This window comes from Micropterus salmoides, unplaced genomic scaffold (genome assembly GCF_014851395.1).
Source record: "Micropterus salmoides isolate LMB-PRFRI ecotype aquatic unplaced genomic scaffold, ASM1485139v1 Ms_hic_scaffold_5, whole genome shotgun sequence".
Taxonomy (NCBI): Eukaryota; Metazoa; Chordata; class Actinopteri; order Centrarchiformes; family Centrarchidae; genus Micropterus; species Micropterus salmoides.
The window spans coordinates 23,659,719-23,675,905 of NW_024044237.1; the positions used below are offsets into that span (position 1 = coordinate 23,659,719).

The 16,187-nt window shown below is 37.6% G+C and overlaps 1 protein-coding gene across 1 annotated transcript; it reads left to right on the forward strand.

The window, feature by feature from the left end:
- The first annotated feature begins 6,943 nt into the window (after nt 1-6,943).
- Nucleotides 6,944-15,758, forward strand: LOC119888748 (NFKB activating protein). Its single transcript, XM_038699446.1, has 8 exons — nt 6,944-7,548; nt 9,147-9,227; nt 9,572-9,633; nt 9,724-9,816; nt 9,902-9,944; nt 10,032-10,226; nt 14,745-14,894; nt 15,287-15,758. The coding sequence occupies exons 1-8, from the start codon at nt 7,103-7,105 to the stop codon at nt 15,459-15,461; spliced, it is 1,245 nt and encodes a 414-aa protein (XP_038555374.1). The 5' UTR covers nt 6,944-7,102; the 3' UTR covers nt 15,462-15,758.
- Nucleotides 15,759-16,187: the final 429 nt, after the last annotated feature.

Consider the following 16,187-nt stretch of genomic DNA (forward strand, 5'->3'; position numbering starts at 1 on the left):
AACGAGCTAACGTACTTTACAGAGAGAATATCGCCGTGTAACAAGTTAATTCATTCCGTCTTGGTGGTTTAAAATTCAAGCCCACATTGCTCCGAGGTTCCGGTACGTTAGTGTGAGAAATCGGAAGTTGTGTTTTCAATGTACAAGCTAAACTTTACAAAACGTCCAACAACACATTTTAAACTTTACATTTATGCGCACCATTGTGCCACATTTTTACATTATTTCTCCATCATAAGAGTGAGCCGCTTGATATTTCATTGTTTATATCGCTATTTAGTCAATAACCTTATTTTCCGCAAAGGACACATAAATCACCGCCACCCTCACTGGACTGCAGCAGAACTAAATCCCACAAAAATTTTGGCTGAAGTGCTTCACATCTGCAAAAATCACATTAATTGAAAAGGAAGTACAGTCTTGATATGAAACACATTTAAAACGCACTGTTTTGATAAATCTTTTTTTATTTTAATAATATAACTTAAATGATATAACAAAGACAATCTGAAAGTGGAGGGGTTTACATTTACATTGACTAATTTGGCAGACCCTTTAATACAATAAACTATCAAAAGAGATCTACAAGTGATAGTAGATACTAGTAAGGAAGATAAAAAGATATGGAAAGACTGTGGCAGGTGCCCATAAAAGCTGTCCTATATAATAATAATAATAATAATAATAATAATGTATTAAATTTAAATAACGCCTTATCTTAAGACACTCAAAGCGCTTCAGAATGAAGGGGGGAACTACTCTCTACCACCATCAATATGTAGCTTCAGCTCATTCATGATATCATGACTCACCTTTGATTCTCCTTTCAGGCTTCACATGAGCCTGTCCAGCAGCTGGTTCAGTCTGGCACCGGATCTCTCTGGTCAGTTCAGGCTGAAACAGAACAAAAAACTGAATAATTCCAAGAAACTACTTTACTTTTTGTAACACCCCATAACAATAATGACTTCAAGAAAAACATCTTTTCCAACATCAGGCAAGAAATCCCTATTATTGGTCCTCGTTTTATGATGCGGGCACTATGGAAGCGGTCTGAATAGGATTATAAAAAGTATATAAAATATAACTGTTACATAAAATCTCACTTTTAACTTCGGGATTTGATAATATTCATTATTAAACATTTTCAACAAACATTAAATTACTTTTTCATAAACTGTGGCTAGATTATTAAGATTTTCTATAAACATTGTATTTCATTATCTAACAACAGATACAAACTGCAATTTAACTCAGTTTTATTAACCCAACTAACCCAACAACAATAACAACAACATAGCACACATTAAAACATTATAAACTGACTGAATTGGTCATCTAAATAAAACATATAACTTGTGTGCTTTTGGCATATGTGTGTGTACGTGTGAGTGTGTGTGTGTGTGTGTGCACGTGGGTTTGTGTGTGCGTGCGAGTTTGTGTGTGTACTTGGTCATCTATCATTTAGGACCATTTTGAGTTTTATAGTTGAGTTGAGTTAAGTGAAGACATTTTAGAAGGGGACATTTGAAGTTTGAGGCTTCAGACTAGTGTTAAGTTCAGAATTGGGTTTAGGTTTAGTTTAGTAGGGGTTGGGGTTAGGCATTTAGCTGTGATGGTTAAGGTTAGGGGCTAGGGAATGCATGATATCAGTGAATTTCTTCACTAAGATAGAAGTACAGTAGTGTGTGTGTGTGTACGTGTGTGTGTGTGTGTGTGTGTGTGTATGCGCCTCTTGCTTAATGGCATTCAAAGTCTAGCCCACACCTCTTTCAAGAGCTCCACATAGCGCTTTGTCACAGGCTGTGGGGGTGGTTTCAAGGACATTATCAAACAGGTACCAGAGGATATCATCCGGAGTTGAACAGAAGAATCGGTTTGGTTCAACGCGATGCATACATTTCACTTGGACATGTGTTTCATCTGTGCTAAAGATGATGCCTGGATACAGCTCTTCATCACATCTGAGCATGCACCACTGCCCAACCAGCTCTAAACTTCCCCACTGGATTTCCTTTTCTGGCGGTGGATTCCCTTCACTGGCTGGCTGTGGCACAGCTAAACACTGTGTTGAAGAGCTTGCAGTTAAACTTCTCAGGGGCATGATTTGGACTTTGTGGAGAAGTGGTTAAGTTCGTCAGTACTTCTCTTCTTTCCTTGCTTCTTTTGTAAGCCACTCTCCACTTTATACGCTTCTGCTGCTGTTCTCTTTCACTTAAGTCATTGATTCTCTTTTGTTCCCCTGTCTCTGTATTTTTTCTCCATCTCTGGCGTTCATTCTGCAGGTATTTCTCCCTTCTTTCAGGATCATCGTTTAGGCGTGCACGATACTGCCTCTGCCTTTCTGCCACTGTTGTTGATGCCATCATAGACTCATAGATGTCTGTAAATGTTTAAATTGATATACTTAAATCAAAAATTTGTTAAGATGACATTAAACACATGCATGTGGTATAAGACTGTTAATCAAAATAATAATTAATTTAAATAATTGGATAACTTCACAACCAAAGTGTTAACACAACCCGTCACAATATAAGTAACGGGGTTGAGTGTGACAGGGTTGTGATTTTTTGCTAAAGATGGCTGCTCCTCTACATGTGGTTCATAACAGGAGAGCACATGGCATGCATAAGATTAAAAAATCATATTTGTGGTTGAATTAACAAAGATCATTTTCACATCTACAAATTGTAACAAGGTTGAGTTGTTAAGCTTGACGACCACAATATCACAATATAAATGACTGAAATGTGGTTAAATGTGTGCACAATGTTGTTCAGAAGACTTCGATGATGTCACTTCCTGTTGTAGATGTCACTTAAGGATCAGTTTATTATTTTTATTGGGGGGGGGGGGGTGACATGTGTAAACAAGGTTTAGGGGTTGCTGAGGTATGGAACTAAATAATGTGATTTTAATGAATAATCAGGAATTTAATTTGGGGAAAAAACATTGACGGAATAGAAGGATAGATGTTTGTGACTTCTATCCCAAGTACACTTTCCTAGAAGCTCATGAGGGACATGAAAAAAAACAAGATCCTTTTTGATATAAACTTAAAATCTATTTAATGTTTTTACACTTTATCAAAATAAAAAAATGTTTTAAAAAATACACATAAAAGAGGTCAGAGAGACTCAAATCATACTGGTTATTCAGTATAATAATAATGTCATATTCTAGTCTATCCACAATTATTTTTTTTTGAAAACAACCATGTTAATAGATGTTAAATATGCAGTCAGTCAAACAGATATTCTAACCAAAAAAACAATTTACATAAACTGCAACAACAGCTCTGAAATTTACATATAAGGCTAATGTTACCAACTTTTGCCATATTAACCACTCTCGCCATTACAACACAGCCTAATTGCAGTTTTCAGCACTTTACAAGCCTATGACGTCCTCAAATGTCTTGTTTCGTCCACAACCCACAGTTATTCAGTTTACTGTCATCAAGGAGCAAAGAAACCTGAAAATATTCGCATTTAAGAAGCTGATATCAAAGAATTTTGACTGTTTTAAAAAAAAACTAAAACCAATTGATCGATCATCAAAATAGTTGGCAGTAATTGATTTTAATCATTGCAGCTCTAATTGCTTTGTAGGTAGGTAGATTTTAAAAATTCCATAAAAAAACTAATAAAACTTAACTACAACAAATTAATGCACTGATAATGCATTCCTGTTTGAATAATGGGGTCAAACGTTGAGTTGGGTGGGTAAATTATCCATTTTTGGGGATTGTAGCATGAAAATTTATTAGAACTGTGTCAAAGTGGTTAATTGCATGGATTACATGTGGATAACAATTTTCATAAAAACATATGTGAAATTCCCACATCAGCTACTGATAGTTTAATGGGGACATTACAGTCATGACTTCAAGTAAGCCAATAAGTCCTATATTACTTTCAGTTGACATCCAGATATTTATTTAACTTAACTACAACAAATGTTCTTGCCACAATCATTTTGTCAAGCTATTTCAAAAGTGTAAAATGTATTACCTATAAATATGCCTATACTTAACTATCAATATTGTAAGGCTCTGAGGTTTAAGGATATGCTATCTTGTACATCAGCATGTTAGTGTGTCATATGAATTCAAAAAAGTTGACAAAAGTTGAAAATGTATGTGGAACATGGAGATAAGAAAACTAACCAAGGGAAGACATCCATCCATCATCAACCGTTTATCCTGCGCACAGGGTTGCAGGGGGCTGGAGCCTATTCCAGATGACATTGGGCGAAAGGCGGGGTACACCCTGGACAGGTCGCCAGTCTATCGCAGGGCCAAACATAGACAAACAACCACTCACACTCGCATTCACACCTAAGGACAATTTTAGAGACACCAATTAACTTAGCATGCATGTCTTTGGATGGTGGGAGGAAGCAGGAGCACCCGGAGAGAACCCACGCAGACACAGGGAGAACATGCAAACTCCACACAGAAAGGCCGGGGCAAACGGGGTTTATGGGAAGACATATGAAGGAATATTGAAGGAGTGCAGGTAAATAAATAAAAAACATATCTTAAAAAGAATATAATGTTAGGAATACCTGGAAAACTCGATAATGACAGGATGGGTTGTTTATTTATTCAGATATCTCATTATGGGAAATTGCTGGGAAATGATGAAGCAACATTACATCCATGTCAGAACCAAACAATAGATAGATATTGCTGACAAAAAAAAATTCTGATCTGAAAATGTCATGCAATGATGAAACCCAGACTGCTTGTAGCAAAGTGGGTATTTGTTTTGACTTTGCCATTCCAACATTTAGGAAAATGTATCAGTAGACCCAACATGAACATCATCTTTGGTTTGATAAACTAAGACCAAGGATGTTATCATTGATTTTCAGAAAGAAAAAGGCTGTGGTGACCCCCCCAATGTCATGATTAAAGATGAAGCTTCCTCTAATTGCACTTCGGTGTCCTTGTGAATAACAGGCTGGTCTGGAAAGAGAACACCAGTGCCATCTTTTACAGGAAGCTGCAGCCTTTTAATGGCAGCAGTTCACTCCTGCATGTGTTTATGAAAGCATTTTAGCAAGTGTCCTATTTTATGCAGTTTTTTGTGGCTTAAGGAGGACGAGGACAAGAACCAGAAAAAATAAACTGAAAAGTAAGGCAGGGTCTATTATTGGCTTGACCCCTGACACTCTAAAAGGGTAGGAAGCCCAAGAGTGATATGCAAAATGAGGATCATCCAGTGTACAATGTTTAGCCACAGATCAGCCAACAGCAAAATTCAATTGCACTAGCCAAGTTTCAACCAGTAGAGGGCATATGCATACCCACCAGACCAGGCAATTTTTGTGTTTTATTTTTTATTTCAACTTCCTCATCTCCTCAATTTATTTGCAACTATTTTGTCTCAATGGACTTACTATTAATGATTGGTGTGTATAGTGTTTAGTCTGTTTTATATTTTTTGTTTGATGCATCTGTCCAGTGCATGCTTCATCAGATCTTATGTGTCATTTGTTGAAACTGCTTCTGTCCACCAAAGTGGCACTTGTGCACTCCTGTGCTCACTCATGAAACTGTTGCTACCAGAGTACACAGCTCCCACCCAATTCAATCTCTCATACTCTTCATTCATACTGGCTTCTTTCCAGTGAGCTAACATCATGGCTTGCATCTCAGAAAGAGCCATTTCTAATTTTGATTGATTTGCCCCTTTGTGGTTGTGATGTCAATAGCTGCATCACAAAATGTGGCTGTCATTTTATGTATAAACCATTGGTACGTCTTGGACCTGTTTGATGCAGCATAAGTGAGTGCTTACAATGTCAACATGAAGGATCCTTACCACCCATTCAGTTTCTGTGTGAATTTGTATCCGGCCACCACCCCTTTCCTTTTTAGTGGAGTCACAGTCTACAACCAGCAATGGAACAATGTTCAAGTCTGCAAAGAAACATAGTTTGAATCCCCATTTATTTTGGGCTTTGCCTTCATGTGTTATTCCGTTTTGAGCTTATGTTAACAGCACCACATGGCAAGCACGGTAACAGTTAACATGGTTCTGTAGTTCACCTTTGTTGAAGAAATATTAGCATGAATGAATTAATGTGATTTGGGGCAATAAAGCATATCCAGTTAAGAGGGTCCCAAACACTAAAGAGCAAGCAAATTCTTAATGCAAACATTAAGTCTGAAATCTCTTTGATTTGAAAAACAACAACAAGAAAAGGACAAATAAATATCTATTTCTCTTTTTATAATATGTCAGGTAAACTTACACCCCAAAAAGTAGCCTACTGACTCTGAACTCAATATCAAATACCTACATACCTTAATATTTCATTAAGCTAAGCAATTTAATATTTCTTCTCATCTTGCTCTGTAACATGTCCTACCTTTGTGTTGGCTGTGTACAACATACAATTTTCAAGACATAGGCCATTTGTTTGCAGTTTGTGCTCGCATTGTCAATGAATCACTTATTGAAGACTGAAGTACTGAAACAGCTACTGTCGTGATAACAAACAAAACAGGTAATGTCAAAGTGTTAAAGCACAACATGATGTGCTTTTCAGACATCAGAACACATAAAAATAATGAGCACATAAAATACACAACAAATACCTGATGCAGTTATAAAACAAAGTCTGTAATTAAATAATAAAATAATTTATGTTTACTATAAATTGTCCACATGACACAAAATGCATTTGTAACGTTATAATGTAAACAAGTAGATCTTATTTAGCTAAATGTCTTAAAATAGTGACAACCATTAACAGTCAGTATAAACTAGAGTTTCTAAATAATATGTTTTTAAGAGGCTGCAGGTAATAAATAAATAATTGGACTCTTCAGAAACTTTTTTATATTTATTAGACATACTAAAATGTCTTGTAACAAAGTTCAAGCGGAACTTTGTGCTTATACGTGTTCAGGAAGACCGGTTTCTGTTTGGGAACGGACGGATCGGGACTTCCTGTTATTAGACGCTTTGATTGCGTACTACAGAAAAGAGAAGAAACATGAGCGCATGTTAATATCTCCGTTAATCTGAACGTGTTATCTAGTGTGTCCCATAGTGTCCGTGTGAGTCTGAAGCAGTCAGTAAGTATGCCAATGTCTGACCGCTCGAGCTCTGACGGCGGCGGGGAGCCTCGGAGCCCTCGGAGCCGGAGACCCCGGACTCGTTCCCGCAGCCGCAACCGCGGGGACAGCCGTGAACGGAGCCTGTCTCCGGATAGCTTTGGCCCCAAACTCCCGAAGCCACGCAACAGGGAGAGGGAATGCGAGGAGCGGGAGCGCCGATTCAAAGAGGCAAAAACCCTCAGACGGATCCGCATAGGAAGCCCCCACCGGAGCCGGTCACGGTCCCGGTCCAGAGAGCGGCACACCAACAACAACAACAACACCAACAACAGCAGCAGCAGCAGCAGCCACAACCACTGGCCCGAGCAGCGCGACGCTCCGGGAAAACACGGGAGCTCCAAAGACGACTACTACTACGAGCAGCAGAGGGACGATGCTCAGAGACAGAGACAGGAGGCTTTTATTGCCAGGTAACAAATGCAAAAATCAAAGCTTGATAATAGTAATCATGAGGAGACATTTACAAAAAAAATGCTGTTGCTTTTTGGGAACGGCCTTTTGAAACGACATTTATGAATATTCTTTTGCATTGTCTCAAAAAATCAAATAACAATAGGTTAGACCCAAATAAGCCACATCCCACTCCTTTTTTACAAAATATTTTTAGATAGAAAAACAGATTAAATAAAAATTTTACCAACGCCTCCTTAAACTTAGAATCTGTAATCCTACACAAATAAACAAATTTACATGTTGAGAAATACGATATAATCAAACCCTTGACTCGCGTTTTTGTAGCGTTGCTATTGGGCCTGAACTTTTAAAGTTAGCTAAAGTCATTTCATTATTTAAAGCGGAGGATCCCTCAATTTTTCTGATTATCACGCAGTCAAAATTCTCATACGCTTTTTCAAAAAAAAAAAAATTTTTCAAGGGACTTATAAATCATCTGAAAAAGAATAATATAATCTGTGCATGGAAACTGCGCTTTATGGCAAATAATCCCTTTGAATATTTCTCGATCTTTCAAAGGGTTTCGACACAGTTAACTGTGATATTTTGCTTTCCACAGCCCAAAGAAACATGCCTTAATCAGACAGACGGCTAGAAGACTTTGAGTATGAAGTTTAGAATGGTGTAAATCTGTAACCAGCAAGTCTTTAGGGTCACAGACTGATTTTCTGCTTTCGGCTGCTGTATGTGTTTCAGCATTACCTGCCGTCAAAAGCTGTGAAAAAAGTATCCTAAAAGAGCTTGCTTACTTTAAATGTTCAGACAACTCGTCTCTTGACAAATGTGCCGTATTAGTCAAACGTTCTCTTGACAAGGACTAGGTTGAAATCATTATCGAAATATCAATGCGGGTATTTTCCAACACTGCTGAAATTGAGTTGTTGAATGCTCTTCTGCTGATCGTACAGAGATGTATTTTTTCAGGCAGGTTTTATACAAATAGAGGAGCCGATAGGAAGTATTCCTCAAAGGTTTTCCCACATAAAAACTTATTCTTCGTTTATTTTAACACAACCAGTTATTTGTTGTGAAAATAAAATGAGCCAGGTGTCACGTGTGATGAAGAAGGTCTCGGAGACTCATGATGACTTACGCAGCATTGTATATTAATGCTCGGCCAAGGAGACAGCTAACAGCATACAGTGTGCAGACACAGAGCGTACTGCCAAACCAAATCTGTCCGAACCTTCTTTCATCCGAAATATTTATTTCTCTGCCTTTCCCTTAGTGTGAATGGGCTTTGCCTACACGTTTATCATTAACTGTCATTAATAGCCTCCAATGCATTACCTATGTCACGTTAAAATCTAATGGTCTCATGTATTTTCACTCCAGAGACTGTATGTTCTGTAAACATAGTTCTGACTCCATCAGCCAGCTGTCATCACCCTGACTAGAAGTGAGACAGAGGCAAAGAGCTATAACTTGAAAGTGCAGAGTGCATTTTACTTTTTGGGGTCTGCTAGTGACCCTGAGCGTAATACATGAGCCGTATGTCACCTGTTACCTGGATGAAAACTTGTTTAGACTGCATCTGTCTGTCTTGCTGTTACAGGCGTCTGCAGGAGCGGGAGAGGATCGGTGAGCTAGGTTGTCCTGAAGTTTGGGGATATTCACCAAGAGTGAAGGAGCCAGAGTAAGTCAAGAGTCTCTCCTCTGTTAGCTATCATCACAGCATTAACATGTTAGTGTTGTATATTGTGCGAGATGAGAGATACACAAAACTAAATATTACTTTACTGTTTTAAGACAAACTGACTTTCTTGATGGACAAAATTAGATTTTGAATTGATAAATGTCAGATGTGTAAATCGGGGCACAATTCAAACGGGATCAAAACATTTGTTGCCTCTCGCTGTTGACTACTGTACAGATTTTCTCAGCGGGGCAGAAGTGGAAGGGAGGGACTTAGGCTTTCTATATTGGATTATATGTTGTATTTGGGTGCAGAAATGAATCTCTTTCTTTTGTCTCCACCAGCTCTGATGAATTCACTCCGGTTGAAGACGAGAAAAACAGCAGCTCAGAATCGAGCTCAGAAGGTACAGCCCATACCGTGTTTGAACATAAATACATGACGTTAATATTATATGGAGTTTGAATTTACAAGGAAGTCTGTCTGTCATTCGCAGAAGAGAAGAGGAAGAAAAAGAAGAGGAAGAAATCCAAGAAAAGAAAGAACAAAAAGCACTCAGAGGATAGTGAGCTGCAATCCGATTCAGATGGTAAGACAATCAAAATTACGATTCATTTAAGAAAGCTCAGTCTTTTTCAGTTCACCAGCTGAACTGTTGTGTTTTTATCTTGCAGAAGAAGAAGTAAAGAAGAAGAAAAAGAAAAAGAAGAGCAAAAAGTAAGCGCCGATATGCAGCTACACGACAACTTCATTCACACAGAAGGGGACGTTTTGATTAACCAACCGTTACGTGTTTACTAACAGGTCTAAGAAGTCCAAGAAGAAAAAGGCGAAGAAGAGCCGCAAGGAGTCCAGCAACTCTAGTAGTGAAGAGTCAGAGGAGGAAGAGGAGGAGGATCCTAACGCGGTGATGTGGGTGGAGAAAACCTGCATGGACGAACATGTGGTTGGGCCTGAAGCGCCACTCACCCATATGTCCCAGGACGACAGACCTTTGGAGTGAGTCTATTTCACATTTGTATTTAATCTTACATTACTGTTGAACTTTACATCACTGCAACTTAGAATTTCCACAATAAAAACACTGCAGAGGTTGTCTGAGAACAAGCAGGAGTCATGAAGCTGACAGGTTATGTTTTCCATCAATGCCAAGAAGACAACTTTCTACTATAATTCTTTTTGGTTTCAGTGCAGTTCATCAGGAGGCTGTTATTCTTCTGTTTCTGGAAAAACTAGAAAGAAATGATACGATCGACTGTGTCAAATCTGTTGTGGAGACAGAAAACATGTCAGTGACCACATGTATACGCTAGAGTGAAAAGCAAAGCAAGTTATTACACAATCTTAGGTTATGTACAGTTGGTAGAGCTGAAATGATTGGACAATTATTCTATTGGTTTATTATCAGAAAATCAATCTGCAACCATTTAATTAATAATAATGGAATTGTAAGCCATGCTAGCCATGTGGTGGACACGGCCATCTCTCTATGGATGGCTGTGTCCACCACTTTGGTCCAGACTGAAATATCTCAACAACAGTTTGATGATTTGATTAGGTTGCCATGACATTTTGTCCTGACATTCACGGTGCCCAGACGATAAATACAAATTCAAAAGCAGGTTGAAGTTTTTTTACATAACTTGTGACGAACAGTTAATCAAAAATAGCAAGATGGCGCACGGTTGGTTGGGCTCCGTGCTCCTCCTGCTTTTGCACTCTGATAGACTTTCTACTGACACCAAGATTAATAAGCAGCAAATACGTGAATATGTCAATAAACCAGAAGCCGCAAGTAAGAAGAACAAACAACATCAACAAGTGAAATGCCGGCGTGGAGCAAACAAACAGCGTCAGCGTTCAGACCTGCTATTCACCTGTTTGGTGTGGCTTCTGCTGCTGCTAACATTTGGATCACTTGTCCTAAGGAGGAGGAGGAGGAGGAGTTCTGGTTTACATTAAAGACCCCTTTAAGACCAAGAAAGTCCAATTAGATTAATCTCATTCAGTTGAAAGTCTATGTGTAAATGTTGCTTTACATGCAGCATGATGTTTAACATCCCTGTGGTGTATAACCCACCATCTAGTTGCCTACAAACTTTCTATCAAAATTTAGAAAACATTTTCAAATCTTTTAAACCTAACAAGAGAGGTCCTTATTTATGGAGACACTAATGTTAATTGGCTAAATAAATCCAGTAGGAAACAACTCAAAGAACTAACATCAAAATATGATTCATCAATTTATAAATGGACCCACTCGCCTGACAAAAACATCACAGACGGTAATAGAATTAGTTTTCTCAAATAAGCCTGAAAGAGTCTTAAAAACATACAATTTGGTGTGTGGCTTATCCGATCATAACATGATATTAATTTCCAGAAAACTCTCAAAGCATCTAACTGAATATAAAAATGACGAAAAGACAACAAAGTAGTTAACAATTCCCCGCAAGGATCTTAATAAATTTGAGAATGAGTTAGCAAACACTAATTGGGATGAAGTCTCACAACATAGTCAAGTGAATGAGTGATGTGATATATTTACTTCTACAATGAGTAATATTTTAAATAAGTTCTTAAAACAATGCAAAAGGCCACAAAGACAAGTACAACTTCCATGGGTAAGTGATGCAGTGCGACAGCTAATTAAAAAAAGAGATTTTGCTCTAAAAAAACAACCTTAAAACCAGATTTGACACAGACCTGAAGTTATTTAAAGGTTTACGAAATCAAGTAGTAAAAGAATTGTGCAACTCTTAAGCAAACTATTATATTAAAATTCTAACTGAAGCTAACGGAAATTGTTGCTGATGCTTTTTTAATCAATTTTTCATTAAATCCATACAAGATGTTGCTTCTAAATTTTCAGATAGCGAGCCCAATAGTAGCAACTTAAACATACTATCATCAGCAAATGAGAATTCCTTTAAAATTAGAGCAGTGGATCAGGCAGTGGTATTGAAAACTATTTCAGACCTGAATACCACTTTATCCAAAGTCAACTACAACATAGACGCAGCTTTCCTCAAAAAATATGCTCAAATTATCATCCAACCTTTGACCCACATTATAAATGTCTCTATTAAAACTGGAATATTTCCAGATGCTTGGAAAAAGGCACTGGTTAAACCCATCTTTAAGTCCGGGAATACCGCAGACGTCAGTAACTATCGACCAATAAGTCTAGTTCCAGTAATGTCGAAAATACTAGAAAAAATCATTTCAGAACAACTAACTGAATATTTAGAAACACATCAATATATACACCCTCAACAGTATGGTTTCAGACAGAACCATTCCACTGAATCAGCCATCTGCGCATTATTGGAAGATATTGTGCAGCCGCTTGATAAAGGAAACATCGTGGCTGCAGTATTCCTGGACTTAAAGAGGGCATTCGATACAGTAAACCATAGCCGTCTTATCTCAAAACTGTCATCCTTTAACATATCACACCAGGCATTATCATGGTTCGAGTCATACTTACAAGGCCGAGAACAATATGTAGTTATTGATCATATAAAATCTGCCCCATGTAAAATTAAGACCGGAATCCCTCAGGGAACCAAACTGGGGCCTTTTTTCTTCAGCCTGTATGTGAACAAGCGTCCTGAAGTTGGCCTTCAGATGTATGCCGATAACACTGTGGTTTATGTGTCCAGCAAAAGCCCTGCTGTTATTGGCAGTACAATGACCAAAAGTCTTGAGAATGTGTTTAATTGGCTAAACAAATCCTGTCTAACACTTAATCTGAAGAAAACTATTATATATATATATATATATATATATATTTCTATATTTCTATATTTCTATAAAAAGAACTCGGACAACAAATTACATTAACATCAAAATGAATAGCGAACTCATCGATCAGGTAGAACAAGAAAAATGTTGAGGAGTGATTTTAGATTCTCAGCTAAACTTTAAAAGTCATATCAAAAACATCTCAAGAAAAATGAAGGCCAGTATGAATTGTTTCAGAATGATCAGGAGCTGTCTGACATTTGAATGTGCTCATGTCTTTCTGAACACTATGATCCTGTCCCACCTGTCGTACTGTTTGGTCCCAGACCAGCCAAACTACCCTAAAGCTTATTGAGGGGCTTTATAATCGTGCCCTAAACATTTTAGATAAAAAGCCCATTTGATTCCATCACTGTTAAATTTACTAAACATAAAATCTTAAACTTTGTTAATTTTGTTAATCTTAGACATATAAAGTTGTTTTTTAAATGTTTGACTGGACTTGCACTTGAGCCACCTTGTAAATTTTTGAACAGGCTGGAACCCTTCAGATCAACAAGAGCTGCTACATGTGTAAAGTTCCATTTCATAAAACATCTTTTGCCCAAAAAGTTTTTTCTGTGAAAGGAGCCAATCTGTGGAAATGTCTTCCTACAAATATAAAGACTTTAACTAAACTTTCCACCTTCAAAAAACAAGCAAGCAGTGGTGTGATCATGCCATATGAAATGTATATCTGTGTGTATGTGAGGTGTGCATCTGTGTGAGCTCGAATGAATGTGTTTATTTACTACACTAACTCTTATTGGTGCTAACTGGTTTCTGGACATTTTATTGTATTCACTGTAAATTTTTACTCTTTCACTATCTTAACTGTTAAAAGCCCTTCTAGGGACAGGTGTTTTGCAAATTAGCCACGGCTATAAACAATGTGATACAGGCATCAGATTATTTTTTATGTAATAATCTATGTTTTTTGTATCTGTCCCTATACAAATAAACTATTAATATAATAATAATAATATCTCAACATCTATTTGCACAACATTTTAGTCCAGACATTCGTGGTTCCCAGACGATGAATCCTTATGACTTTGGGGATAACCTGACTTTTCTTCTAGCGCCACCCTGAGGTTGACTTTTATGGTTGGGACTGAAATGTCTCGACATCTGCTGGATGGATTGCCTTGAAGATTAGCACATTCATGTCCCCCCTCAGGGTTATAATTGTAATAATTTGGATCGCCTGATGTAGTTCCATCATCAGGTCAATAATTTCAATTTTGTCCAATACTTTTTAGCATGCTAACTCGCTAAACTCAGAACGTTAATGTGGTAAAATACTTACCTGCTAAACATATACCTCAAGAGACAAGGCTGTAGACTCTAAGTCTTGTAAATGTAGTGGTTCCGGCTTCTTAAATTCTTTGATAGTAAACTGAATATTTATAGGTTTTCGACAGTTTGTTGAACAAACCAAGAGATTTTAAAAGGTCAGCTTGGGAACTTGTGATGTCCATTTTCTGACATGTTGTAGGCCAGACAATTAATCAAGAAAATAGAAAATCTGCAGGATAAAAATGAAAATAATCATTAACTGCAGACCTAGAAGTTGTCTTAATAACATTACTAGCAGCTGTATGAAAAGGTTTAAGAAGAAGAAGCACATTCAAAATCTTTTGGTTTGTAGTATTTATTTCTGCCTAAAGTAAATTTGTTTCTCCTTAGGTAAATGTTGCCTAATTGTTTTAATTTTCCCTCTCCTTCCAGTTTTGGCCATGCACTGTTGCCAGGTGAAGGTGCTGCGATGGCGGAGTACGTGAAAGCAGGCAAACGTATCCCTAGAAGAGGAGAGATCGGTCTCACCAGTGACGAGATCGCAAACTTTGAGAAGTCTGGCTATGTGATGAGCGGCAGCAGGTACGCAGTGTTTACAAATGGAACTATAAACACCACGATACGACTTGTATCGGTAGGATGCAGTGAATCCACCAATTTTTCCTTTATCACAGTTAAAAATTCACTTTAACTACCAAGGCCTCACTGGAAAAAGAAATGCATGACTTAAATGAAGGTGACTGATCACACAACCTAATGTGAAAACTTGAATTACATTTTGCCTCCAGCCACCTCTGCAAATATATCATATTATTGTAGAAAATAGATTTCAGTATGTGTTTGGGATGGTGCCGTGGTTTCAAACAAGCTTGCGTGTTTTAATTACTGTGATTATGCACATATATAAAATATTGTATACTGGTCCATCTTGTCATTACTGTGTTACTGACAAATTTCGAACGTGACCCCTGCAGACATCGTCGTATGGAGGCTGTGCGTCTGAGAAAGGAGAACCAGATCTACAGTGCAGATGAAAAGAGAGCTTTGGCATCCTTCAACCAGGAGGAGAGGAGGAAGAGAGAGAGCAAGATCCTGTCCAGCTTCAGGGAGATGGTTTACCGGAAAACCAAAGGCAAGGAGGAGAAGTGAACGTCACATTTCTTAGATCACCCTTTACTGGACATCTTTTGTTTTTGTGACTTAAGAGTAAAGTTTTATTTGTTTTGGAGGATAACCACATTCAGCTTTAAAGGAATGTGCAGTGTGTAGGGAGGATTTTATTGTAAAGAAATGTGTCTGAAATGGTAATCAGTTGTATTATTATTATCCATCCTATTTACTCACTGGAACTGGTCTTTCCTTTCAATTGTTTCATTATTTTTTTTCTTGTACATTTTAGCAAATGATCCTGGTCAGAACCATAAATAAAATTTCATTATCAAGTCATCTTGTGGTTTTCACATTTCTTTTCACAAGTTTGGTTGCTCTGAGATAAATATTTCCAAGCAAAGTTGAGAGAAATGCCTGAGAAATGAAATGTTATTTTGTGTAGCATAAATGTTTTCTGTTGTCCTATTTTGTGGATCATTTAGTGACCTCTCAGATTTATCTTTTACCACATATGATGACCCTAAAGTCCTGTTTCAGAACCACAGAATTACAGCAATATTTAATATTATGCCAATTCATATGACCTAATCTACTACAGGAAATATTTCAGCTTGTTTCAGCCAACTAACTGGAGCTGGTACATGTTGGTAAAATCCAGTATGTTTCTTGTTCAGACACTGATGAGATATTTTGGATGGGGACAGTAATTCAACAGGGGTGACTCTTTCAATGTGGACATGGTGTCTGGCCAGGCTGCAATGATTA